The 26,015-nt window shown below is 31.7% G+C and overlaps 1 protein-coding gene across 14 annotated transcripts in view; it reads right to left on the reverse strand.

Moving 5' to 3' along the window:
• Positions 1-26,015, reverse strand: part of LOC126736627 (calcium/calmodulin-dependent protein kinase type II alpha chain) — a 166,409-nt gene that overhangs the window by 49,565 nt on the left and 90,829 nt on the right. For all 14 annotated transcript variants that reach the window (XM_050441184.1, XM_050441081.1, XM_050441098.1 and 11 more), the window contains exons 4-10: positions 24,532-24,586; positions 23,909-24,047; positions 23,565-23,846; positions 15,641-15,763; positions 15,455-15,538; positions 15,352-15,394; positions 3,694-3,783 (exon numbers count right to left, since the gene is read on the reverse strand). In XM_050441184.1, coding sequence (XP_050297141.1) covers positions 3,694-3,783; positions 15,352-15,394; positions 15,455-15,538; positions 15,641-15,763; positions 23,565-23,846; positions 23,909-24,047; positions 24,532-24,586 — 816 coding nt within the window. The remainder of the gene's footprint in view (positions 1-3,693; positions 3,784-15,351; positions 15,395-15,454; positions 15,539-15,640; positions 15,764-23,564; positions 23,847-23,908; positions 24,048-24,531; positions 24,587-26,015) is intronic.

Below are 26,015 nucleotides of genomic sequence, written 5' to 3' on the forward strand. Positions count from 1 at the left end.
GTTAACTTTTTCTTATTTATAAAAAGAAGCATTTGCTTAAAAACTAAAGGATTTGCTTCTAAAAAAAGGAATCTAGGTTACAGCAACTTTTCTCATTTTATCATTAGTTGTCCCGGCATCTTAGAGCCTGCATCTTAAAATTTGTGCATTTCATTTAATAAAATCTATTTGTAAGGGCTTGTTTAAGTGATCTTTGGTCGATTAGTCGGAGTATTGTGTTCGTTATGGCTAATGTGGTGCATTTACGTACAAGAAAATACTACAAACCAAGACGTACACCTCGTGAGTCAGATTTCAAGACGTTGTTTAGATTTGAGGAAAAAAATGTGGTGTGGTTGGCAAATTACTTTCTTGGCATGGATTTCGAATCTCGTGGAGCAGCCCAGTCACCTGTGCAGAAAATGAAAATATTTCTGCGGTATTGTGCGAACCCTGGATTTCAGAGCGGAATAGCTGAAGAATTGGGATGTTCGCAACCCACAGTGTCCAGAATATTTCATGACATGCTAGAGCGAATTGTACAAGAAAGCCGGCAAATTTATCAGGTTCCCAAATACAGAAAATCAAATTATGCAGGCCAAAGAGAAATGGTTGACCAGGTTCCGTTTTCCCACAGCTATTGGAGTTATCGACTGCACTCATATTCGTCTTGATGGAAAACCAGCCCAATTTGGAGACGAATATGTAAATCGAAAAGGTTTTGCCAGTATTAATGTAAACCTGTACATGCGACCAGAATTCTGTTATAACTAGCATAGATGCAAGTTGGCCTGGATCAGTCCATGATGCTCGTATATGGAAAAATTCGGCAGTGTGTGAAATCATGAAAAAGACAATAAACACTATTCTTCTAGGAGACAGTGGGCATGGTATAATGTCATGTCTTATGACTCCTTACACCGACCCCCACGAGGAATATCAGAGAGTCTTTAACAGGCTGCTTACATCAGAGCGAGTTGTGATTGAGCATACATTTGGGCAAGTAAAGCGGCGATTTCCTATCCTGAAGTATGGATGCAGATTAAAACTGACCAGTATTCCAAAAGTTATAATTGCGTGTGCTGTGTTGCACAATATAGCTTGAACAATAAGCAATTAAGAGATGAAGATTTTCAAGAAAATGACGAAGAAGAAGAACAGGACTTGCCATTTATAGAGAATGAAAATGTAGATGCTATTCGCGCACAAGGACAAAGGCGGCGAGAGGAATTAGCTCGTCTTATTACCAATAACAATATAGCTGTATAATTAGGATTAAAACTTTCATGTAATGCTATGTATATGTCGTTTACTTCAAACGTACAAATATGTATTTACTTAAACTAAAAATAAACTTACACGTTTGAACTGGAAAAAAACGTTTAATTATTTTTTTTGTTATAAATAATACATATTACATATACGTCTATTTTTACAAGTTTTGGTAAATATTATCTCCAACAACAACATACTCTTGCGGGGCTTTTTCGTTTGATGCCTCGTTTAAATTTTTTAGCTTGGCAGAGTAATATTGTTGTTGGAGACGAGCAACTTTCAGTTGTTCAACTAAAACTAATCATTGAAGCTGGGTTGTCGTTAACTGCCTCGTCTCGTCAGACTCTTGTTTGCCCGAAGCAAAGGTAGGCTTCGGAGGATTTTTTTTGCAGCAACCTCTTCAACCGATGTGTAGGATCGCTTTTTGTTAGCTACTACTTGAGGCATAATCATCTGATGAGCATCGTTTTCCACCATAGACATTATCTTTGAATAAAATCTGTATTGTTGTGACGAATTCATAATGAGTTACTTATTATATTGGGTATTACGTCACTTATAGCAAAAATCAATTTAGAAATTTTTATCTCACACGCTCAACAATAAGTCTATTTTCTTCTTCTTTTTAATTGTTGAGCGTGTGAGATAAAAATTTCTAAATTGATTTTTGGTATAAGTGACGTAATACCCAATATAATAAGTAACTCATTATCTTTGAAGTAAGTAAAGAAGGTTGACTTGCCACGCCAATTGCAAGAGCCCCTAATAAAAATATACATGCATGATAAGTACCTACAAGGTAATAATAAAGACCTGAATCTATTTCTCACCTGGTACCCGACTTAGTACAGGATTTATGTCCGCATCCATAGCATTTAACATAACTTTCTCCCAGGACAAAAGACGAATGGGCTTGTTTCCTGTTTTATTTTTGTCAGTTTTATTTTTCAGTCGCGTTTTCATATTGTTCACTTTTTCCATAAAAGCTTTAATATCCATCTCCTTGCCAAATAAAGTAACGTATTCCTTAACGATATTAGTTAATGCAGCAGTTTTTTTTTTTTCATCGCTGGAACTTGAGATTTCTCGAGAATCTCCGGAAATGCTTGGACTTTTTCAGCGATAAACATCATCTCGTTAGGGGCATCTTCGGTAACTTCCTGTTCACTATCGATGTCAGACATTTTAAATATTTTATTCACTTTAAAATAGCTGCACAAATAAGTTAGATGGATCTTCTTTACATCAATTTGACGTGCGAACTGCTTTTGATTATGAAACAAATAAGATCAACCCCATCAGTTACACATACGCGTTGACTGCACTCTGCAAGTCATGTCTTGTCGAAATCGCTAATCTCTGTACCTTTGACTTTATTTTCCCGAAGCATTTGCTTGCAAGGAAGAGGTAGAGATTATGAATACGAATTAGAGCAAAACCTTTTACTTCTACCTTTTGCTTGTACCTTTTACTTCAAAGTAAATTTTTTGTTTTATTCCGGGCAGTTTTTTTATTTTCCAAATGCTTGGAGTAATTTTTTATGACTTCCAGACTCATAACTTAATTCTGTGAGTTTTCTAGAAAACTGAATTAATTTTTTTATATTATTTCAGACGCTTGAAGGAAATTTTTACGTCTTCCAGGGATTTCAATAATTTTTTTTTTATATTTTACAGAAAATACTGTTTTCTGGAAATGTCTGAAAAAATGTCCTTCAAATGTCTGAAATAATATACAAAATTTTTTTTTTTGCGTTATTTTCTGTCTTCCATTCATTTAACGTAATTTTTTAAATTAAATTGAAAATTACTTCAAATAATAAGGGTGTAACTCTGAAGTAATGTGTCTGCACTACTACGGTATTGCATTGCTAAAATTTCTGTCTAGCGTGCATATATTGACAGTTTAAATATTGTCCTGCCAGTTTAAGCACAGCCTACTGCGACAAATTTAGTTTTTTTCAAAAATTCAGGTTTTTAAAAATAGAAAATATCCAGCAAAAACTGAATATAGCGCCTATAAGAAAAAACAAAGTTGATGATGGTTGGGAAAAGACGAAACGCCGTATTAAAAATCTAAAAAGACCATCATCATATAGCATAAAAAAAGTGGCAACGCAAATGTGCAAATTATTTTAATATCGGACAATAAAACTGAGAAAAAAAAATTAATTATTCAAAATTTCGTATTTTTTCGAATACTTTCGGAACCATTGAGAATTTGTAATTTTTTAAAATTATATATTGTTAAGCTCAAAAATTCTCAACTTTGCCCAATTTAATTATCTTCGTATCTTTTATAGATATCTCCATGTTGAGGGTCGAATTTGAAACACCCTGTATACAGCAAATTATTTTATCGTAAATTTCTAAAAGGGTTACTATATTGATTTAGAAGCTAAATCTAAACAAAAATGTGCAATCGCTACAACTCGCTTACCTTTGATATCGTCATCTTCTATCGTTGTGGAACTATCCGTGCTCTCTTTCACTTGAGATCCATCTCCCTTCTTTACGATTATACTTCTGCCTAGAAAACATTCAGTATTTATTGAGTTATGTATATCGATATCATTCAAAGAAGATCCTTTAATAAACCATATTCCTTTTAATATGCCATTCTTTAAAAGATCTTCTTTATAAACGCAAAACCCAGATTGAAGAATTAAAATAAAAAAGCCAATTCAAGAAAAAAAATAGCTTTGTATGAAATTTTGATCATGGTGCATAATTAAAAAGACTCGTACAATCGTAACTTTTTAATTTTGCATTTTATTCAACATAACACCCATCGTCATATTTAAAACAAAAAAAAAATGAAAGCGTTTTTATGAAGCGTGGAATGTTTTGTGATTATCATGAGATGTGGTGGTCGTAGAAACGATATCATGCATAAGACGTGCACAAGCATGAGCATGACACATTTAAGCAAAATATAAATGATTAGAATAAAAAGACTGGCTGAGATGCATAAGAAGTGGGTGTTCTTACCGCATTCTGGTTGCGATTGCGTCAAGGTGAAGTAGTGAGGTAGTGAGGAGGTAGTAAGGTGACAAGTCCGCGCCAACCGACAAAATAAAATTACCAACTACCCAATGCTCACTAAGTTTATCTAAGTTATTTTTTGAGTGTATGCAAGAGGCTACTAATAAAGGGTGGGGAAAGGGAGACTAATTTGTGATTCAGTTAGATAATGATTTATGACAAATGATTTATTTTTAACCAAAGAAAATCATGTTCTAACTGGTCACAAAAGAAAAGGGGGATAAAAAAACAGCATGTGTTGTGGTGGCATGTGTAACGTGACTTCATAAATTTATCAGTTTCTTTTAAGAAGTGTTCTGCCAATTATTAAGTTTTCATTAGTCTAAAGGTAATTTGTATTTGATGATAGTAATCTTTTTTTTACATATACGAGGGTGGCCCCACAAGTACACGGACCGACCTAGAAATAGCAGTAGTTTGAAAAATATCACTGTATATACAAGGTGTATTCAAAATTGGGTAATTTATTTTAACATCTTGTAGACCTCGTCAAAAGAAGTTAATGTGCTAAAATTCATCTATATAAGAGTTACATATTTTGTTTGTTTGGTTGGGCACTAAAGTAATATACCGGGACGCATATTTGTAACGCGTTATCCCGCGGAAACCTTCGGCATTGCCCGAAAATCATTTTTAAATAGGAGACGTATCCGCCTAATAGAACACGTACGTCTACGTCTGCTATTTACAATCAGGGCTATAGTAGAAGTATTGCAAGTAGTACCACAGATGTAAATAGCTCCGCACGGAGCTATATATAGTACCTTTATTTAGTAATTGATTGTTTTATTTAGTTATCTTTAATTCAAGTATGTTCAAAAAGTTTTGTCTTCTTGTGGTTAAATTTGTTCATTGTTTTGTCAATTTTTGAAATTGTATTTTTGTTTTGTTTTCTTAGCTTGTAGGCTGCTTGTACACAAGATTATTCTTACTTAATATAGCACATTTTCTTTCTTTCTTTCTTTCTTCAGTATTTTTTATTTTATATTCACATGTGACGATTGATTGTTGGTACACCGTATGTCTTTCGAGGTGAACAAAATGCGGGAATTACCAAAAAATTATGAATATAAAAAAACTAAAGAAACTAATATGTTCCTTTCCAAACTAGCGAATAAAGAAGATGTAGAGGTAAGCTGATATTTCTATCTATATTACGAACACGACTAAAAAAACTGTAACATAACTTTATCGTTTGTTTATTTTTATTATTGGTTTATTTTTATGAAAAAAAAACTAAAATAAGGGAATACTGTGAGGGATTTTATGATTTTAAAGAGAAAAGTTAATAAATATCGACTTAGAACATTGAATACTTTAGAATACACTTAGGCTGCTTTTGTTTGAGTTCAGCATACACAGGGGGTAAATAATTTTGTTGATGCTTTATCATACCAATGACCTATGTCATTTTCATTCAATAAGTAGTAGATATTTTATATTTCTAGCCAAAATGAACAATTTGAATAGACTACCAATTTTCTTTATTTTAGATATTGCTTGTTTAAAGTATTTTTTTGACAGATTTATAAAACAACACTTATGTTTTTTTAAGACTCGATTGTTATTGTGGCATTTTTGTAAAACATGAATAGAATGACCTTTTCATGCTCTTTTAAAATAACAAATCCATTTTTTGAGAATTTAATATATAAGGTGTTGAATTGAATGCTAAAGGTTCAATTATAAAAACAATAATTATTAAACCTCTGAGATTTGTATGTACATATCTTTCTAAACAAATAGAAGAAACTTACTTTATACCGGGTGTTTCACCGAGGACTGCATCGATTGATTTCACGAAAATTCTGAAAATTTGACAGCTGTCACATTTCCGGTTATACCGAAATTAAATGTTTAGCCTGCCACGTTGCCAAATTTTCCAAATTTTCTTATGGATAGTTTTCCCATAATCGATCAATGCAGTTCCCGATGAAACATTCTAAATACATACAGTATTGTGCATAAATATAGCAACAAGCGATGTTTTCAAAAATATTATTTGCTCCTTTATTTATTCCATATTATATCTTTACTTTTAAGTACACGCCTCTGCATTATTTATAAATATACCGAGATATCATAAGAATGCCAATGCAGAGTAAGGAACTTCATGTTTGTTTATTTAGACAATGTGCATAAATATAGCAACATTCTTGTTTCGCATTTATTTTATCAGTTAAATATCGATTTACCTGCTGTAAGGTTGTTATTTTTGAATCTCAGAATTAACTTAAAATGGGTCGCTCAAAAACCGTCTCTGGTGATGTAAGAAAAATTATTGTGGAGCATTACGAAAATGGTGTTAGGCAGTGTAACATTGCAAGAAGCTTACGGCTTCACAGGTCAATCGTATCCAGAGTTTGCAAAAAATTTCGTCTTACTGGAACAGCTGCACCGGCGCCCATTCCTGGTAGACCCAGAAAAACAAATTTGAGGATGGATAGGCAGCTGCTACGAATTTCCAAAGAAAATCTTTTCTTGTCTTCTTCCCAAATTTTGGCAAAATTAAAAGAGGGTGGAGGAGTAAACCTCAGTTCCAGTATCGTAAGGAGAAGATTACTTGATGTCAACTTACCTGCTCGTCGCCCCGCCAAAAAACCGTTACTCTCAAAGAAGAACGTCAAGGCTCATTTTCACTTTGCCCAATCTCATGTCCACTGGTCTATAGCTGATTGGAAGAAAGTCGTATTTAGTGATGAATCTAAATATAATTTATTCAGGACTGATGGAGTGATGTACGTCAGACGCCCCAGTGAACAAAGATTAAACAAAAAGTACATTTGCCCCACAGTTAAACATGGAGGGGGAAATATTCTTGTATGGGGATGATTCTCGGCTCGTGGCATGGGACCCATAGTAAAAATAGTGGGCAAAATGGATCGATTCATGTACAAAGACATTCTGCAAACACATTTAGTGCCATATATGGATGAAGTCATGCCAGTAACAGACATATTTCAGCATGACAACGATCCAAAACATGCTTCTCAATTTGTTAAGAGGTGGCTATCCGATGAAAAAATAAATGTGATGGTCTGGCCATCTGGCCAGACACCAAAGTCAGGCACCTTACATGCTCTAATACAAATATTCTCTTTGAAATAGTGGAAAAGGCTTGGAAAGAAGTGAACAATGACTATATTATGAAATTAATTGAGTCCATGCCAAGACGATGTGCAGATGTTATAAAGGAGAAGGGGTACTACACGAAATATTAAATTGATTTTAATTTAATCGGGTTATATTTTTTTTAGAATGAAAACAATTTTTTGTTGCTACATTTTTGAATAATAAATTTGCATAAAACAATTTGGTGTTTTATTTATTATGATAAAAAATATGATAATATGAAAATATAAACAGGCTCTAACTATTCTTGTAAATAATATATAAACATTACTTATAAAATAGATACTAAAATATATATCACAGGAAACTTCAATGCTGCTATCTTTTTGCACAATAATGTATGTGGGTAGTACTGAAAATTAATTTAACTAACAAAAAATAACAACTTTTGTCCGTCGGTCTTATGTTCTCAACGTGACTGATTGATAAAAAAAACTAAAAATTAAAATTAGATTCGGTGGCAACTAATATTTTTTCTTTTTTGATTTTTTGAAGTAATTCAAACTTTTTCCTTATAGAGATGGGTATCTAACCCTGAAGCAGTAACTAGAGAAACCTGGACAATCGAGAAAACATTTAAAGTTCCGACCACAGCACCAAGAGAAATATTTTTAAACGCATTTATAAATGCCATTTGAATACAGCTACCAAAATTAAATCGACTGGCACAAAACAAAAAATATCAAAAAATATTAATTGCCCAGCAAAACTTTTCATAACTATAAAGAAATTTTTTTAAATATCTAAATCAGTGAAAACATCACTTTGACTTCAGAAGAATGGCCTTGTTTGATAGAATTTAGATCTACACATAGTCATAGGTTGAATGTTGTTAAAGCGCTTCGTGAGAGACGTTTATGATCAGAGGCCAAACAAAAGACATTCGATCTTTTTGACAGTCATTCTGCATCCACAGCTTACCATACTTATTGTATGGATAAAATGGAAGCACTGGGGGAAGAGTATGATAACGTATTATACGACAGATACTATATACCAACAAAAACGGATGTATCTAATTTGTGGAAAAAGAAATTTAAAGAAGACTTTGGTAATGGTACTGGTTCTAATATGCTGCTTAAATTAGAGGACATGTTGTCTTGTCATAAAGACAAAACTGGACTATGTCATAAAATAATAACCCTACAAGATAGTTATGCTGTAGCTATTTGTACACCTCTTATGCAACGTGCGATAGAGATACCACAAACCAATGAGGTAATGTTTGTTGATACATCCGGTAATTGCGATGTTTATGATCACAAAATATATTTTTCTGTGATACGATGAAGTGCGACCGAAGGATTACCAGTTGGATGCGTTTTAGCTAATTGTCAAAAAACGGACTTATTTGATGTAGCAGTTAAAGGACTGCTTGACATAATGCCTACAAAAATTCGTCCGACAGTTATCTTGACAGATGACGATTTAGGTGAAAGGAAAGTGCTAAAGAAACACTGGCCAGAAGCCAAACTACTATTGTGCATATTTCATGTAAAAAAGCAGTTTGGAGATCATGTTTAGGTTGTTCAAAGACATTCCTTTAGAGAGAGCCAAGGCATTTAACTTAACTCAATTAAGTGACTATATTATTACAAGTTTTGAAAATTATTACCGGCAGCGTATATTGGATTTGCTCTTTAATAGAGTTTCAAAAACGGTTGCTACTATGTATTTACCTAGAGTGACTGATGGTGCAATGGTTATTGAGCCTATTAGTATAGATTCGTTGGAATTTTCAGTGACAAGCAAAAATAATAATAATGTAACTTATTTTGTATATCTTCAAACTTGTATGTGTACATGCCCAATTAGTTTTAATGGTAAACATTGCAAACATCAGAGTGCCATTTTGGAAAAATTCAAATTTTTAAGCGCAATAAATAAACTTTCCTATGCCACTAAATTACAACTATATAAAGTCGCAACAGGAAAAGAAGCGAATAAAAATATTATCTTACCTCTACAAGAATAGAAATTCGTAAGTAAGAACATAGTTTAAGACAGTCAAAACTATTAGAGTCTGATACAAGTATTGAAAAAAGCAATATTTATTCGACCGAAATTGTGAAAACAAAGTGGATAGAGCACTATAATTTTATTATGAAAAATATTGAGGAAGACCCTGAAAATTATTGCTCAGCCATAGAAACATATTTGAGTAATATTAAAAAATTTGCTTCTTCCAAAACATCTCTTCTGTCTGGTCTTCATACAGCCTTTAAATATAAAGGAACAAGGAAAAGCAACGTAAAAGGAAACATCAATAAATGTCGCCGCAGGGAAAAAATTCCTGTACAACCAACATCGGTGGGACGTAGAAGAGTTTCATGTGGCAGCAAAAAGGCTAAGTCGGGGAAGTTACCAGCTGATGTCAAAAAACGGCAAAAAGCACCTCATTCATTGGAACTCTGCGTTAGTCAAAATATTGCACTAGGCGCAAATAAATTTAAAAAATAAATATACTTTTAGATTATGTAAATGTTAAATTTTAAACAATATCTCATATATATTTTTATTACCTAATAAACTTTATGTTATTACTTATATTTTTTGCTATACTACTACCTATTAAAGTAAATATACGTAATGTTTAAAAATAGTTTTTTTACCTAAATCAATAGAAATTTTAAGATAAAAACTCTCTTACTCTAAAATTTTACACCATTGCAAATCTTCAAAATTTATATAAAATATAGTAAAATGCCTGATAAACAGCAGACGCGTAGGGCTGACTCATCTGTTACATACAAATTTAGTTCGGGGTACATTTTTTAGCGGACGCGTCCGTCATTTACAAATATGCTACCGAGACTGTTCGATATTGGCATGGATGGAAATATAATAAATTAAGATTTATTTAATATAAAACTTAATAAAGCAGAACGAAGTTATACGAGAACAAACACTACAAAGTAAATAGGAAATTAAAAAAGAAATTCGCGCTAGTAGAGTTGAGCTCTTGCAAGAGCTGAACAAAGTCAAAAAGGAGAAGGAGTTATTAAGACAACAAAACATCGTGTTCAAAGACATGCTTCTTAATGTTTAATGCGAAATGAAGAAATAAGATTTGATTATTTCTGGTTTATAAGAACACATAATCAAGATAATATGTTACAAGGAATCGAAGAAATTGTATCTGTTAATAATTAAAAGGTCACCAACTAATTAGACATTGCTGTAATATTAAAAATTAAAATTAATATAATAATAATAATAATAACATTAAAAATTTGTAAAAAAACAATAACCCCAATAATCAAAATAATCCCAACAGTTTTGCTAATAGCAGCATGTTTTTATGCCCGAAAATAGAAAGAGAAGTAGGGAATACTAAAAATCAACTAAAAAATTAAAGTACATCTGGAATGGTTAATATAACTACAAAAATTCTAAAAAGTCTTTTAAAACAAGTACGAGCGAAGCTCGTACTTTGATCAGTTGGGACCAGTAGAAATTTTCCTTAATTTTGATTAGTAGAAAGTTTTTTAAATACAATTCAAGTCGAAATAACCATTGAAAATTGTTGAGCAGTTGCTCCGACAACGCTACTCACCGCGTTATATGTCTTACAAGCTTTGAGTATACGGTTTTTGGGGTATCATGCTTCACAGAACCATGATGTGATAAGAGCTCCGCTCGAATTTAAGTATGCTTTAATATATAATATGACTGCAGTTTTACTGAAATCAGACCCATAGGAATAAAGTTTGAATTGTCACGTAACTTTAAAAGCCAATACTTTCAATTTGCTAAAGATCAGTAATTATTTCCTAAATGAACCCCGAATACCAAACTTCAATCAAATCGGACCCACAGAAAAAAAGTTTTGATAGTCACGTGACCCTAAAACTCAATATTTTAAAAATTTGATACAAACCAATAATTATTTCATAAATAAACCCCAAATACCAAATTTCAATCCAATCGGAACCATAGGAAAAAACTTTTCATAGTCACGTAACCCTAAAATTCAATATTTTAAAAGTTTGTAAAAAACCAATAATTATTTCCTAAATACAAAAAAACTCCAAATATAAAATTTGAATAAAATCGGACCCATAGGAAAAAAGTTCTGATTGTCACGTGACTATAAAACTTAATATTTTAAAACTTTGTTAAACATCAATAATTATTTCCTAAATCAACCCCAGATACCAAATATCAATCAAATCGGACCCATAGGAAAAAAGTTTTGGTTGTCACGTAACCCTAAAAGTCAATATTTTAAAAAATTAAAAAAAAAAAATTATACCCTAAACCAAACCCAAATACCAAATTTCATTCAAATCGGGCAAATACCAAAAAAGTTTCAAAAAAAAAATTACCACATAAAATAATAATACCCATTAAATCCCGATTAGATTTCTTTTATCATTAGGACCCACTGTGTTGTAATTTTTGTCTAGCAGAATGCCTTGTATAGACCACTGTGTCGCACAAATATTATAATAATACACGGAAAATGCTAAAACGTCAAAACGTTGTCGAATTATCACGGCTAAAAGAACCCGATTTGGTAAAAGATATGCACATATTCGGATTCTCCAGAGTCTCTTGAATAATTCCGTACCAATTTCAGGAAGTTCTGAGCTATTTTAAGCATTTTATCAATGAAATTAGGAAGCAAGTCCCAGCCAATTCATCCACGTTGACGTCATGTTGTCAAAACCGTCGTAAAACTCGGCATTAAAATGGTGCGTAGACGTCAAAATCGACCATTTTCAGACGATGATTTCGGGTATAAAAAAAGGTTTTTACCTTATGATTTGTACATGGAAAAATAGTATAAAGCCTTAGGAACAGTTTAACATCAATTCCAATCGGTTTTAGTAGTTACATTTCGATTATAAAAAGGGTCTTATTTCAGGTGGAAATGGGCGAAAATCGCCGGTTTCGTTGCCATGGAGACGCCGGCCGTGAGTGACTCGATAGTAGCTCTTGTGTGGGTAGATTTTTAGCGATTTTTCGTGCTCGGGACTTTTTTGAAAAAAAATTACTTTTAGGGTACTTGTAAAAATAGTGAAAAAATTAAATTTTAGTATTTTATAGTAAAATGAATGGCGCATCTGCTCGATTAGTTTTGGTTTTTCTATCACATACCGGGTGCGCACAATTAATTTCCAAAGTCAAATAATTTTAAAAAGTTCATAACTCAAAAACAATTTTACTTAGAAGTACGGCTGAAATTGCAACACATTCTGCTTATCACACGCTACAAACCGCCCATAAGCCATTTGACTCTAGGGGGTGCCATTAAAAAGTTATTAAGACTGGAAAAAAAAAAGGGTTTTTTTAACTGAGCACTGCTCACCCTGTATAAATGATAGCGTTAAATTTAATACGCCGTTTTATTCGGAAAAAGTGCAGGCTTAATTAATCCAAATGATATTTTTTTAAATTTTGCTTCGTAAACATTTCACAAAAAAAAAACTAAAAAAAGTCAATTTTTTTAAGGTTTTTTTGATTTTTCTCCCAAAAAAAAACATTTTTTAAAAAAAAGTCCTCAATAAAAATTGTACCTCTCGATGAGCCGCACCTATTTTCTGTGATTCATTTTTTCCGGAAAGACACCGTTAAGCCGTCAGAGGGGCTAGAATATCACACATATCTGAAACTTTGAGCGTTAAAAAAAAAAAAAATTTTTGACTTTGAAGGCGTCCTAGTCTTAAACAAAAAAACAAATAAAAATTTATTAACAATTAACTTAAAGCTCTAAATATCTAGATTATAAAAAAGTAGACATCATTTCTTTAGCCCAAATAGAATCAAAGTTATAAGCACTTTTGTCCGCCGAGTCCCGAGGTCGTGCGAAAACTTCCAAAAAGAAGAGTTCCTCCTTAAGAGCTTCGCTCTTATAATAAATAAATTATCCTCTTCTCTATATAATTAATGTAATATTTAAAAAGTTTAATATTGTCCTAACCATTTTAAGCGACCATGATTAAGTTAATTTACAAAGCGGGATCAAACTATAAAATAATAAACTATTGATCTGTAGATCTAAAATATTTACTGTCAAATGTCTTTAAGATGTTCAAAAAGTTATTAAAAAATAAACTTGTTGAGACAATTTCATTTTAGACCAAAGAGATCCACAGAGAATGCTATTTATACGTTAATAGAAAAGAAGATTTTAAGAACATATTAATCTATCATGTAGTTGATTTTATTATGGTAGTTATAGTTATAAATAAATTTAAATTATAGTTTTTTTTAATCGTCATAAAAGTGCTCGAACCAAAATGACACCAACTACCAAACTTATTAAATCAAAATCATTTTTCTACCCTAATATTCATCCTCAAAAATCTCACTATTTTGTCGTAAAAAAATTATGAAGATATTATCAGTGGTTCCTAAGTTATGACCTAAAATGTTTGTTAAAAAATAAAAATCATTAAATCTATAATTTGGTTTTAAATTTTTTTAATTTGGTGGTTTTTGATCCTTGGATGACAAAACCGCGTCTAACGCACTAAGTTTTTGAGACACAAAAAATGTTAATATATAAACTTCTTCGAGAATACTGTAACTTTCTTACGTGTAATTCTTTTAAAAATATCCCCCAATTATTTCATAGAAATATTTGCAATAAAATTGAGAAATTGGTAAAAAAATGGTCCAACCAAAAAAGCTCTTTCTATTTAAATCATGAATTTACAGTGACGTTTTTACACTCAAATTCATCCTCAGCAATTCCACTATTTTGTCGCGTGGTTCCCAAGGTATGACCAAAAATGTCCGTGATAAATAAACATCATAAAATTACAATTTTAGTTTAAAATCTTTAAATTTGGTGTCTTTGGTACTTTGGATGACAAAATCGGCTTTAACTCAAAAACTTTTTAAGGCACAAAAAATGTTTATGTATGAATTTGTTCGAAAATAATTGGACTTTTTTATGTGTGATTCTTTTAAAAATGTTATTATTATTTTTTAAAGTAAAGGACCCTTATTTTTTTCACGAATGCGTCAAAACGCCTAAAGCGCAAAAATTCAAGGGCCCTTTTTTTTTGAAAATTAATAGAATATTTCGCAAAAAAAAACAGTGGCGTACTCTTTTCTTTTGGAAAAAATTTAACACGCATGTGCTGGAAGTCCTTCCCTAGGGAAACAGCGCACTTTCGACCATCGGTGTTCGATCCCAAACTATTTCTCTACGGTTCCTGTATATACTCTAGCATTTTGACTAGTTAAACACTCTCTAGAAGTAGTCCTTATTATGTTATGTAATTTGATTTTGAATGACGTCTTTGGACCAGTTCATTACGAAATTAGTTGCTCCAGACTAATTTTATTGTAGAACAAAATGGTTTAATATATTTGGTAGGGTACACTGGGTACTATACCCCTAAAAACAAGCAAACCTTTGGGATCACCTTCGCATATGACCATAACTTAAAAATTAAAAAAGTTAAACAGTGTTGAAAAAAAATCATCCCAGTGAAGCAATTTATCAAGTCACGTATTTAATAGTCTAAAGGCAAATGTATTTGATGTGTATGTGTTTGAGCAAATAAATTAAACATCTTTAATCTATCTTCTATTTTAATAGTGGGTCAATTCAACTAAATAGAAAATTCTATTGTGTGGCTGTATTTACATACTTTAACTGAAAATAAATGTTAAAATAAGATAATAAGATTTTTGATTTAGAAGACCAAACTACGTTAGTTTTTAGGAAATAACATGCCTAAAATACATCAAAATTTTAATTTTCAATTATCTAGATAAATGCTCTCTAGTGTAATTTGTCGAGTGTAAATTGTGTGGCATATAATTTATATTCACTTACTGAAAATAAATTTAAATATCGTAAATCGAAACTTATTAGTTAGTAATGGACATATTATTATTAATAACTTTTAACATTTATTTTATGATTAATATTAGTTAAAAAAAAGTTTTAGAAACTTACTCGAAAAGTTTCGTGTTGCCAACATCGTGGTTAAAATAGCACCCTAAAAATGCAATTGGTTGGATATTTTTAGCCATTTTTTCTAATAATAATTGAAACATACCTTAAGTTTACGTCTAGCGTTGAATTTCTTAAGGCAGTCGACAGTCTCTTGTCTGTGAACCACTGAAGCAACACGTTCTCTTTGCTGAAATGAAACATATAAATAATTTTGTTTAAAGCTGAAGAATAAAATAGCAAAACGAGATGACGTGAATGGGGGACGAAGAGAGATCGAGAGGACACTTACGCAAATCCAGGGGTGTTTGAGGGCATCAGCGGCCGTAATTCTGTTGCTCGGGTTGACGGTCAGCATTTGATTAATGAGATTTTTCGCTTCCGGAGTGACTGTGTCCCATTCGGGGCTCGGATACTAAAAATGATTACGTTATTAGTACAATTCTACTTCTTAAATCGGGAAGCCTATAAGTGTAATATCTAACATAGTAAAAATCTTTAAAAATGCCTAATTTAATCAAAATAATACTTTACTAAAAAGTCTGTTTTCTACTGAGGTTACGACAGTTGGTGCCATGTATGAACCATGAATGTAAAAGATGTAACTACAAGTCTCGACAAAAATAAAAAATGCCTTGACCTATTAAAAGCCTTTGATACGATTTTCCATGCTACATTGTAAAAGTATTAGAGAAATGTGATATCAGGGGGATTAACCTTATTGAGTTTAGTCTATTTCAATCTAACTTTGATTTTATTCAAATCACGAGATAGTTTTGTTGAGACCAAAACTCTTTATTTTACTCTTGACACGTGTTTCGCTAACGATGTTAGAATCTTCAGGAGAAGATTAAAACTCAAGTTCTAATCTTAAATGTAAAACTAATATATTTTGTTAAATTGTATCTGAAATATTACCAAAATCTTTTTCAGCAGTGTATTTTAAAAACTGCCATGTATTTGCAGTATACAAAATTGCCGTATCATCACAATAACTTACCATCTTCCCATTAAAATTTATTTTTAAAAGACTATTAACGTATATTATAAAATGTAGATAAATAAATAAATAAGGCCTGTATTCATACCACACAATGTTTTATTATATGGTACAAACTATCAATTTGTTCTAAATATGTAGCCGGCGAAGTCTAGCAAATGAATGCTATTCTACTTAATCAGCCATACTTATATCTAATATACAATTTTAAGCAAAATAAAAAGTTTTTAAACGCAAATAAATTAAATAATGGCGCAAATGTAATAATAATAAATATCTATTGGTTAAAAAGATGAGAAAATGAAAAAACAAAGCTATTATAAATTTATTTATTATTATAAATGAAAAAACAAGCTATTATAGTTATTATTGGCGCAGAATGCAGCAATAGTTAAGCATAATAGGTTTAAATAACTTGATTTGTACACCATAAAAATGCGTTTTAAATTTAAATTTGAACTTATTAAGGTTATACAATTGAAATTTATCCGAAAGTGAGTTGTGTAACTTTATTGCGTTATAGGTAAAGGACCTAATATAAAATGTTGTACGAAGGCATGGCATATAATACCTTGTCTTATTTCAAATGTTTGCAGAATGTATGGAACAACGTGTTTTAAATACATTGCTCAAGATATTAAAATTGCGATCCTAATTGAATAAAACTTTATCGGTGAAATTGTATAAAAGATATTTTCCTTTGTTTTCCATACGAAGATATTCTCAGTCAATAATTTTATAAGATATAAGAGACATGACCTGTATCATACTTCGATGAAGAACATCAAGGCAAGAATTTGTTAATATTTTTCGTAATAAGTTTAAAATTTAAAAAGTGCCGACTAGTAAAAAGGACTTATAACCTAGAAAATGCAGTCCACCTTTACTACTCTACATGCTCGCTACATCGTAGTTGAGAATCAACACAAACATCTAGATTGCGAGCGAGATCGAAAAATTGGAAGAATATAAAGTCATTACTTCTACCTATAGCAAAATGGCAGCCTTTCAGAATCTTATTTTGCGAATTTTTATTTATTTTTAATTTCTCTACGATGCCTGTCTAGGTGTAATTTGTTTGTAGGTGTGTTAATTCTATTATTGTTATTTCTTGAGTTTTTTTTTTGACATTGACAAAAAATACAAACTTTTAAAATGGTGGCGGGACGCCATTTCACAATTAGGAGCCGCACTGTATTTACGTATACAGGGTGACAATTTCAAAAGTAGTAAGGGCTCATAATTGTGAAACCGTAAAAAATTGAAAAAAATTAAAAAAAAAATTCAAAATGGAAGGGTAGTCGAGTGATACCTTGTTTAAAAAGTTTATTAATTCCCTATATTTGGCGCCCTTACTTAATATAATCGCTGCATCTATTTTGTAGCTATATCAATTTTAATATTTTATTAAAGGCTTTTTTTTTATTTCTAATAATTCTAAAACCTTTGAACATTAGCACAAATGGTTAAAAGTCAGAAAGACACTCTTCAATATTATGTTTATTCTATTTTTAAAAGAATAAAAAACCTAATTGAACTTTAATAATTTTATTCAATGCTCAAAGTGGCTACCGCACAGTCTGTTTCTGACCTCTTCACGAACATGCCTTCAAACTTCATTTGTTATAACAATCGGCACTTTTGTACAACTCTAGTTGCGTAGGCTGCATTTTGAAAACGACCAATTTTAGGTCAGCTCAAAGAAAAAAATCAAGAGGGGTGAGATCTGGTGATCTTGATGGCCACTCAATAGGTCCGCTTCTAACAAGCCACAAGATGGCGGTGTTGTGCTGTTGAAAATGCAATTAGTTTTCCGCAAGAACAAGATCTTCATTTTCATCTTTTTGGTTTTGCACTAAGTTTATTATTAATAAACAACGGCCCAATGATTTTATTGCCTACAATTCTGGCCCAGACACTTATTTTTTCGGGTTATTGTGGTGTACCGGATCCAGCGACGTTTGACCATCAAGATGAACGTCCTGAAGGTGTCGATTGAACGAGACGATCAAACTTGAGATGAAGCATATTAAATGTGTTAATTATTCTCATAGTTTTTTTATACTGTTTTGCTCGTACCTTCTACCTCTACCTACTGGTTACTTAATTATTGTTACCTATAGTATCTAGTTTTTAAGAAGATCATCTTCTTTCAATGCTTTATTCTACATTTTCTAGAATTTGTAAACTTGCTTTCTTTGACTGTTGAGATTTTCTTAAAATTACTGAATTTTATCAACAAAAATAATGTAGAAAATTCTACACCTTTTAACTTGTTTCACGGGTCTTTAAAATTGACCGCGTTTTGTGACATTTTAATCAATTTCGTTCTTTATCTTGGAAACAAACGTCGGTCAACGCGGGCCAGGTAAGAGTTTTGACGTTGTCTATAAAAAGTGTGTTCCTAACATAAGAGTATTCCAAAGAGGTAGGTACCCATTTATAAGATATCGTCTACAGCCACACATGAGGGGAGAAAATAACCCCTAAAATTTAGTAAATTAGTATAGTTACAATAATCACCAAGAACAGCCACGTGCCACCTAATTTTTTTTTTAATATTACTACTTTAAAGTGACTGAGGCCTTTTTTTAATAATGGCAGCTTGTTGAAATTCTGAAAAGCTTATTTCATCCTGATTCATAATAAATTAAAAAAAAGCAAAGAATATCTGGCTACTGCCAGTAAAAATTAGATAGATAAGAAATATCTACCCGTATGACGTTTCAATAAAACAAGTTTTGCTCAAACGAAGTCTGACATTCTAGAACTTCAGGTATTATTATCATTCATCCTTAAGCGGAAGCATTTCAGAGTTTCTGGTTGGGCAGCATAAACTTTTAATGTCCCCATAAAAAAATCAAGTGGCGTCAAATCAGGAGACCTAACTGGCCATTCTATAAAAGGCCTGTTCCTTCCAATCCAATGATCAGGAAATATCTCATCATGATATTGCCTCTCGTTAGTAGCATAGGATGGAGCTGCTGCATCTTGTTGGAAAAAGACTTGATCGATATCCACGTAAAGCGAATTCCTTCCTATTTTTCGCATGAAAAGCGTGGTTTTCCATTAATTTTGTTTTGGTTTCCCTAACCTAGATGGCAGATTATATTTTATTTGCTTTGCTTCCTGAATGATTTAATTATCGCCGATAATTATTATTTATATCGATTTTGACACTATTTGAGTGCTTACAGCAATCTTAGTGTTTAGTGTTGACTTCGTTGTCTATAATATTCGATTCTACGCTAATTTTGAGTTCAAAAACAAACATTTTAGTGTTTGATTTTCAATTTCTAGTAAACTGTCCAGTGATTTCTTTACTGTATAATTTCTTTTTTAGCTGCTGCAGTATCTGTTATTAACGATAATTATGGCAACGCTAAGGTAAGATATAATTTTTTTAGGTCTAATCTATTATGTATTTTCCAGTCAACAAAATGCAATCTGCGAAGTCCGTGAGAAGGAATTTTCAAGCACATTCACAAGAAACAGACATCTTAAGAAGTTTTACCCAGAATTATTTGGCCAGGAATACAAGAAACACATTATATGTCCAATGGATACCAACGATACCTAGACATTTTCTTATTTTAATAGTTTAAATAAACATTTTTGTTTAATATTTACAAAATAAAGATTAAACAATCATTTTTAAATTTTAGGAATTTTGAAGAATATACCTCTTATAGAGAACAAAGTAATAGAGAAGTCGATTATGCTTGTCAGACCCAAAATAAATTTAAGAATGGAGAAGAACGTATATTTTGCAATTGTAACAGGAGCGACATTAGAGGTTGTATAAACTCTTAAGTATCAGACATAATTGTATATTTTGTTGTTTACTTTTAGGATTTAATAGCTCATGTAAAATGAGAAACATTAAGTCTGGGAGAAGAATACGCATCAAGGGACATGCCCCTCAAGAATTTTAGTTAAGGTTTTAAAGAATGGTAATAATATTGTATTAATTTTTATATTCCTAGACTAATTCATAATTTTAATCCTTTGTAGGATCAGTTGTGATCAGAAGTGCTAGCTTACAGACCAAACTTGATGGATTTACTTTCTTCTCTACCATTTTAGCTTTAAGTTGTTGTAAGATGTAATATAATATAATACATTTTAATATAGTATAATCTTAATCTAGTATAGAGTCCATAGTATAATTTATTTTAAAACTTATTATAAAATATTTTATTATAAAATTTAAAGTATATTTGCTAAAAGTTAAAACATTTCAGTAAGCTAGTCGACATTAAGATATTTGATCAATTATGATGGGAAACTTTTAATTTCAAAGTAATTTCAAAACTGTCATCACAATATGACTTATAGTTTTCAAACTGTCTTTGAAAACTACTTAGCAAGTAAGCTGCCTCAAAATATTTATGGAATATTTACTTCTTATGCCACTATGATGATGCATCACCCATCGGATTTTATCAAAACAATGCCTAAACAGTTATATAAAAATTAAAATAAATACACATATTTTTATATATTTTGATTTTAATTGTTGTTAAATAAAAGTGTATATGGTGTTTTTTTCTTGCCAATTCATATACTTTTAGTTGCTTATCGCCTGGCAATCTTCATCATCTACCCACTCGATATTCTCTGATGCACATATTTCAATCTATTAAAATAAACTTCAAACGTTCATTGACAATTATTATATTATGAAAATTTTAAATTATCGATACCTATGATAGGAATATGACATGTAAGAAGTAATTTCACACTAAATTTTAATATAATACCATAAAAAACATCTATAAAACAAGCTAAAATAAAAATAACAAAAAAACTTTAAATTGTTATTATTAATAATAATGCCAATATTTTTGGATGGTTTAATGTTTTATATATACCGTACTAACTCATGCACTTGTACTTATTTACTAAAGAAACCTAGACTTAGTGTCCTGAGGATGACTGGTTTCTGTTTTTTTTTTTAATTTCTGACCCCATACAACTATCTTGATTATGCTGTAAATATATTTAAAAAAATCATTAATTTACTAATCTATAACAGCTACAAATATTTCTTTATTGAGCGTCTTTTATATGCACATCGCATTTGTTTTTCCATCTAAAATATAAATGCCTAACAAAACAACGTCCTATATTAGCAAATAAATAGGTCAAAGATGCCAAATCTCAACAACAACTACAGGCATCGAAAAATTTGTATTTTGGCGGCACGCAAGCTGCGCCTCTGTAGTGCCGGAATGCTCTCATTGGCTGGGCATATTCGTATTTTAACGTATGCTCCTTAGTCATTGTTTATTTTTGGATTCACGGTCGAGGTGACAGTTGACTGATGGATCTAAGGCCTAAGGCTAGACCTAACTTGCTGGACCTAAGGCCGATTGTAGACGTCGACGTTTTTCATTTTTCTGTCGTGAGTTCACATCATTTGATGTTGGTTCTGCCACTTGTCTTTTATTTAGTTAAACATTCCATGTGAGATTTTTGCGGTCAAGAAGATTTTGGAACGTTTTCAGTTCGTTGGAGGTTGTAATTATAACCGCATGTGTCTTTACAATTTTTGGAAATGTAACCCTTTATAGGGAATAAAAGTGCTTTAATTACATTTGGAATTTTGGTATAGTTATACTCTAGTTTGGAACCATAATTTCGCCCGAAAGGAAATTTTATACCAACCTTCAAAGGTTTATTATTTAAGGTCAAACCCACTGTATCACATACCTTAGTGGCACGTTTTTGGTAACCCTCATTGGTTTGCGGGGTAAGACCTAAGATTTGTACTTGATCCTATTTTAATAGGGGCTATTTCTTTAAGAATTTTAATTTTCAGGTTTTCAGTTTATTAATTTTTCTTTGGCTTGATTTCTTGACCAAAGGAGGGAAAACGATTTAATTGATTTCTTGGTTTTGTTGGAATTATCCTGAACTCCGATTTACCCTATGGGTAATGCTTTTGTCTTCTTGGATTCTGAGATAGATGTAACTAACTTGACAGGTGGTTCAACTCTGGACTCTTTTGGATTCTCACCAGTGCGTTAGCTATTATACCGATTTTGAAATACTGCCCCTGTAGTGACTGGAACACTCTACAAGAGGAGTCGATACTATTGGCTGACAAACCACAACCCCATAGAAGCTTAACTTCAGCTAAGCACCTAGTTTTAGGTTAATAAATAGTGTTTACTTCCATCTTTAATATCTTTTATTTACCTAATATTCAGTAAATTAATATCTGTGTATAATAATTAATAAGTGTAGTTTAATTTATTGGGTCAACTTGTGAAGCCCGTATGATCATACCCGCTACGAAGTAAAGGGTGTAACTAGACCAATCAAGTTTATAATTTGTTATCTTTTTGATTTAGTTACTAAATTGGTACTTACAGCCATAGTAATGTAAATCAATAGACATATATGTATGTTCTCATATATATTTATATTCATTTTTAAGCGTAATTTAATTTAATACAGGACCTTCATTAATAGCAGATCACATTAAATGTTGAGCATCCACTGATTTTTATGTTTTCCGTATTTTGTCTTCTCAGTAAATTTTTGAATAATGTCCTGGGCCTTTTGACTAAAAATTCGGTGGCGCTCATTATTGTTTAAACTTTCTAATTAGCTTTTGTTTAATTTAAATTTACTGACAACATTTTGGACGTAACAAACTCACCCCTGAGTAGAGTTGAATATTGAGTGGTTGAATATCTAATTCAGTTGGGCACAAGAACCACCATCCGGTCCTTAAGATTTACCTTGTAAATTACAACGAATTTGTTTAGTTAAGTATTTTGAATTGTGAAGTTTAATTGGTTTATTTTGTCCACCAATGAGAAAAATTGTATCAGATATACAAATGGTAGCTAATTGAATGGATTTAGATTGAATTGGGATCACTGAATTTGGGGTTACATAACTTTGGCACCAAGTGTAACATTTTATGGATTTCGTTTGGAGTAAGTTTCTAAGACTGCATCATAATTGGATATTATATTGGATTTGTATTTCTACTGTATTTTTATTAGTTTTAGAAATAACTGATATTTACTTACTTAAAATAGGAAAGGATTTATTTATTTATGTATAACCAACTGCGAAAACAGACACACACAAATAATATCTAGATGTTCTGTCTCTAGACATTGTTTTTAATTTCATATATATTTTGAATAAATAAAATGAAATGAAAATTCTTGAGTTATAAAAATGTAGTACTTACATCATAAGCACCGGCTTTAATTTGCGCATATAATCGATGTTGATCCTCGTCCCAAAACGGAGGGTAACCGACAAGTAGGATGTAGAGTATCACGCCACAGGCCCAAATATCCACCGGTTTACCATAAGGTTCCTTTTTCAGAACCTCCGGAGAAAGATACCCGGGGGTACCGGCAAACCCAAACCACGCCTGCCTCTCGTTGGCCACCTCGATGGCCAGACCGAAGTCTGCCAGTTTTACTGCTGCACCTTTTGCTTTGCTTGCCAAAAGGAGATTTTCAGGCTAAAATGGTAGTCAACAGATTCATTCCATATAATTAAATAAATAATTCAAACTGGTTTCACCTTGAGATCCCTATGTACAACGCCGTTCTGATGACAATGATTTACAGATTCTAAAATTTGTTGTATACAATGTGACGCGTCTGCTTCTGAATAAAATTCTCTTGCTACGATATCTTCAAATAATTCGCCACCGGTTACCCTATAATAGAAACATAACTAATAACCTCGAAGTATCACAATGTCTTCAAATAGCTCTTCACTTTAAACGGCTTGTAATTGAATTATTCAAATGTAAAAAAGCAGTAAGCCCCATCTCTAACAAATTGAACCCAATATTCTCGACAAAATGGATTTTTCTATAAAGCTCCTCCCTGGACAAACAAAATTGAGAAGAGAGTTACAAGTCGTGAGAGCAAATAGAAAATATTTGTCCGAATGAATCCGCCGGGATCCAAATTGTATTTCAATTTCAAATTGTCGAGGGGGGATCAAAGTTATTGGAGATTTTTTTCTCTTTATTGCATACAGTTGCTCGATAGCGTCGATAAAGTGGCAATTTTTTCTATTGAAAAGATCGAGACGTATATTCTTTGTCATATATTGTAATCAAATAGAATTATTTGAGAAATTTTGCATAAGAGTTCATACTTATTATTTTTTTCTTAGTAAAAAATCATACTTACAAATCGAATACTAAATAATGAAAGTTTTCCTCCTGTATACTATCGTGTAATCTCACTGAAAAGAAAGAAACAAGTATTAATATACCGTTATATATTTTTATATAAAGAGGCATGCAAAAATCTGTTTTGTTTAATGTAATTGAATTTGAAAGCAATTGAAAAATAAAGTAATCTCAACTCAAAGATGGCAATATTCCTTTTTTAATAAAACTCGATAAGCCTTCTAAAGCATATAATCTATATAAATGCAGGATCTTGTATAGTAGATATAATAAAGCAAAATACATTTTCACTGACAGAACAGATTATTTAAACCGCTTTCCCTTGGGATATCATCTAGATGTAGGTATACGTCAATTCCGAATAAACAACACGCAGAAGGAATAAATAAAACATGAAAATTATTCAATAAAAATTTAAATTTTTTCTTAGAGATTCGTGTCATATGTGCTCCTTTGGGAACAAATTTTACAAAAATCAACCCTAAGAGGGTGATTTTACTGTTGTTTCTCAAGAAGACGTATTTTCCTCTGAGACATAATTTATTTAATATATTATACTTTTAGGACCTGCTAGGAATATCAGGAATATCACTTACCAATTACTTACTATTGCGCAGAAGGAAGAACAGCGTACATTTTGTTATAAAAACCAGTTAAGCAAAATAATTAAGAGACGCTTTTGTCGTAAAAAATTTTTTTGGGTGATTTTTTTCTCTAAATATTCTTAAGTTATTGCTCTTATATAACTTTATGCCTTGGTCCTAATATTAACCGATAAACAGCTGTTTCTGGGTCATTCCGGAATGACCCAGGTGGTACACTGCATGACATTTCGAAGGTTAGCGAGAATCTTCCGGAACAGCGCTCTGCCGAGTATAGAAGCCGCATAGGCGATAGTTGTCAGTTCAGTGAAGTAAAGTTCGAAATGTTGGCGCAAAATTCAAATAGTTGTAAATAAATACAGTAAGAATGAAACATCGGATATAAAATTAACAGGGCCAATAAAACAGTGTAATTAGTTTTTTGATGTCTCTTAAAATAAATCTCAAACAGCATTATAAAACGTCCTGGGTAATACATAATTTTTATGTCATTTGTGTCCATACGTCCATTTTTATAAAAATATTATAATTTTGGATAGGTAGTTCGTACGCTACGTCTCGCGGACATACATACCGGGTGGCCAACTAAGAATGGACGTCGGCGATATCTCAAGCCCTAATAGTCGTAGCGCCTTGAAAAAAGAAATTTTGTAATAAAAGTAGCCAAAAAAAATGCTGGAAATTATTTTGAAGTTCATTGGTCAACCGCTAGAGGGCGCCACAGCTTCTTTAAATCTTAAAATTGTATTTTTTCCAAAAAACCTCCAATAACGTACACCTCAAAATATTATATTAATATTCTAGGAAGATTTCCTCACAAAAAAGTTTCTACAAAAATTTCAGTTGTCAAATAAAGTGGTGAGGGGCGTTTTTAGCTTGA

The sequence above is a fragment of the Anthonomus grandis genome, chromosome 1, assembly GCF_022605725.1.
Source record: "Anthonomus grandis grandis chromosome 1, icAntGran1.3, whole genome shotgun sequence".
NCBI lineage: Eukaryota > Metazoa > Arthropoda > Insecta > Coleoptera > Curculionidae > Anthonomus > Anthonomus grandis.